Source organism: Lactuca virosa, chromosome 9 (assembly GCF_052849685.1).
Source record: "Lactuca virosa cultivar CGN04683 chromosome 9, Lactuca_virosa_CGN04683_v6, whole genome shotgun sequence".
NCBI lineage: Eukaryota > Viridiplantae > Streptophyta > Magnoliopsida > Asterales > Asteraceae > Lactuca > Lactuca virosa.
In genome coordinates this window covers 8,452,970-8,454,737 of record NC_136434.1, presented here as the reverse complement: position 1 = coordinate 8,454,737, position 1,768 = coordinate 8,452,970, and the positions used below count along the sequence as shown (strand labels likewise).

At 44.6% G+C, this 1,768-nt stretch overlaps 1 protein-coding gene across 1 annotated transcript; it reads right to left on the bottom strand.

Annotated features, from left to right (window-relative positions):
* Positions 1-495: 495 nt before the first annotated feature.
* On the bottom strand, positions 496-1,293 carry LOC145138912 (uncharacterized). The gene has a single exon (XM_079072913.1). The coding sequence runs from the start codon at positions 1,291-1,293 to the stop codon at positions 496-498; it is 798 nt and encodes a 265-aa protein (XP_078929039.1).
* Positions 1,294-1,768: the final 475 nt, after the last annotated feature.

The window sequence follows — 1,768 nt, the reverse complement described above, 5'->3', positions numbered from 1 at the left end:
CAAAATCACAGTGAAACTAAACATTTTTAATGTTATTTGAACAATTTATTTGTATTTATGAATTAGGATTGTTCTTTTGTAATAATTATGAAGTTTTATATACGTTTTATAATTTAAGTGGTATAATATTTAATTATATAATTTATTTAATTTATTTTAAATGGGTTAACAAAAATAATCCACGACAACTAACAAAAATTCCACACCCCCTGGCGCTGGTGGGAATGGTCCCACTATGTCAATCACCCATTGATGGAAGAGCCAGGGGTTGGTGATGCTAGTCAATGGCATGGTCGGTTGATTTTGGAAATGAGCGAATGTCTGGCATTCTTTGTATTTTTTGGTTAGGGTTGCGGCGTCGTTGTACACGTCTGGCCAATATACTCCTAGGCGGAGTATTTTACCTGTGAGCGCTCGAGCGCCTTCATGTGCCGCCTCCCCGGAATGACTTTCTTCCAGGAACGTCTGCCCCTCTGTTTTAGAGATGCACTTTAGTCATGGGCTTAAATACCCTCTTCGATACAGTTGGTTGTCTCTGATTGCAAAATACGACGCCCTGATTTTGACTTTTCTCGCCTCCTTTGGGTCATCCGGGAGCACGCCATGGCGCAAGTAATCGACGTAGGGTTTGGTCCATTCTGGAGTAGTCGATACTGTATTAACCCTTTGGTTATCAATACTTCTCTCCGGGATTACTTCAACTAGCACTTTCTTTGTTAAGTGATCATAAGAAGTAGAGGCTAGTTTGCTGAGAGCATCCGCCCTTGCATTCTTTCCCCAAGAGATTTGTTTTATTGAAAAACTTTTGAATGTGCTGGTTAGGCTACGGACTGCATCTAGGTATTTCTGTATCCTAGGATCTTTTGCCTCATATGTTCCATTTATCTGGTTTGTGATAAGTAATGAATCACCGAGAGCCGCTAATTGCTTTGCACCAATCTCCTTGGCTAGCCTCACACCCACCACGAGTGCTTCGTACTCTACCTTGTTGTTAGATACTTGGAAGTCAAATCGTAACGCGTAAGTGATCTCTTCGCCTTTGGGGCTTTGTAGGATCAGGCCTACGCCTGAGCCTTCCTTACTTGCTGCACCATCGGTGTATAACTTCCAAAGTTCCTTGCCGGCTTCAGGCTCTAAGGGATCGACAAAGATTTTCGTCGGCACTCCCTTAATAATATCTGGGATTTCGACCAGGAAGTGTGCGAGGGACTGGGCCTTGATGCTAGTCCGGGGGTGGTAACGGATATCATGTTCGCCTAATTCTATGGCCCACTTGGACAGGCGCCCGTACATTTTTCCGGCCTTAGCAGCACTTGCTTTATCGGGTAACTAGTCAGAACATCCACCTTGTGGGCTTGAAAATACCTCCGTAGCCGTCTAACAGCGTATACGAGGGTGAGGACCAGCTTCTCTAAGGTCGGGTAATCGACCTTTGGTCCTTGTGGGGCCCTACTAACAAAATAGGTGGGAAACTGCTTGCCTTCCCTCTCCACCGCTAACACAGAGGAGATGGCTTCTTCAGAAGCTACTAAATACATCTGTAATGTCTCCCCTGGTAGCAGGCAGGCGAGAGCCGATAGTTGGTGTAAGGCATCTTTCAGTTGTTGCAATGTCACACCAGCTTTTTCTGTCTATTTGAACTGCTTTTTGTCTAGGCACCCTTTGAGTGTTTGGTACAGAGGAAGCGTCTTTTCTGTAGATTTGGCAATGAATCTTCTCAGCCGTCAACCTACCATTGATCTCCTGTATACCCTTGAGGTTGTGGGGA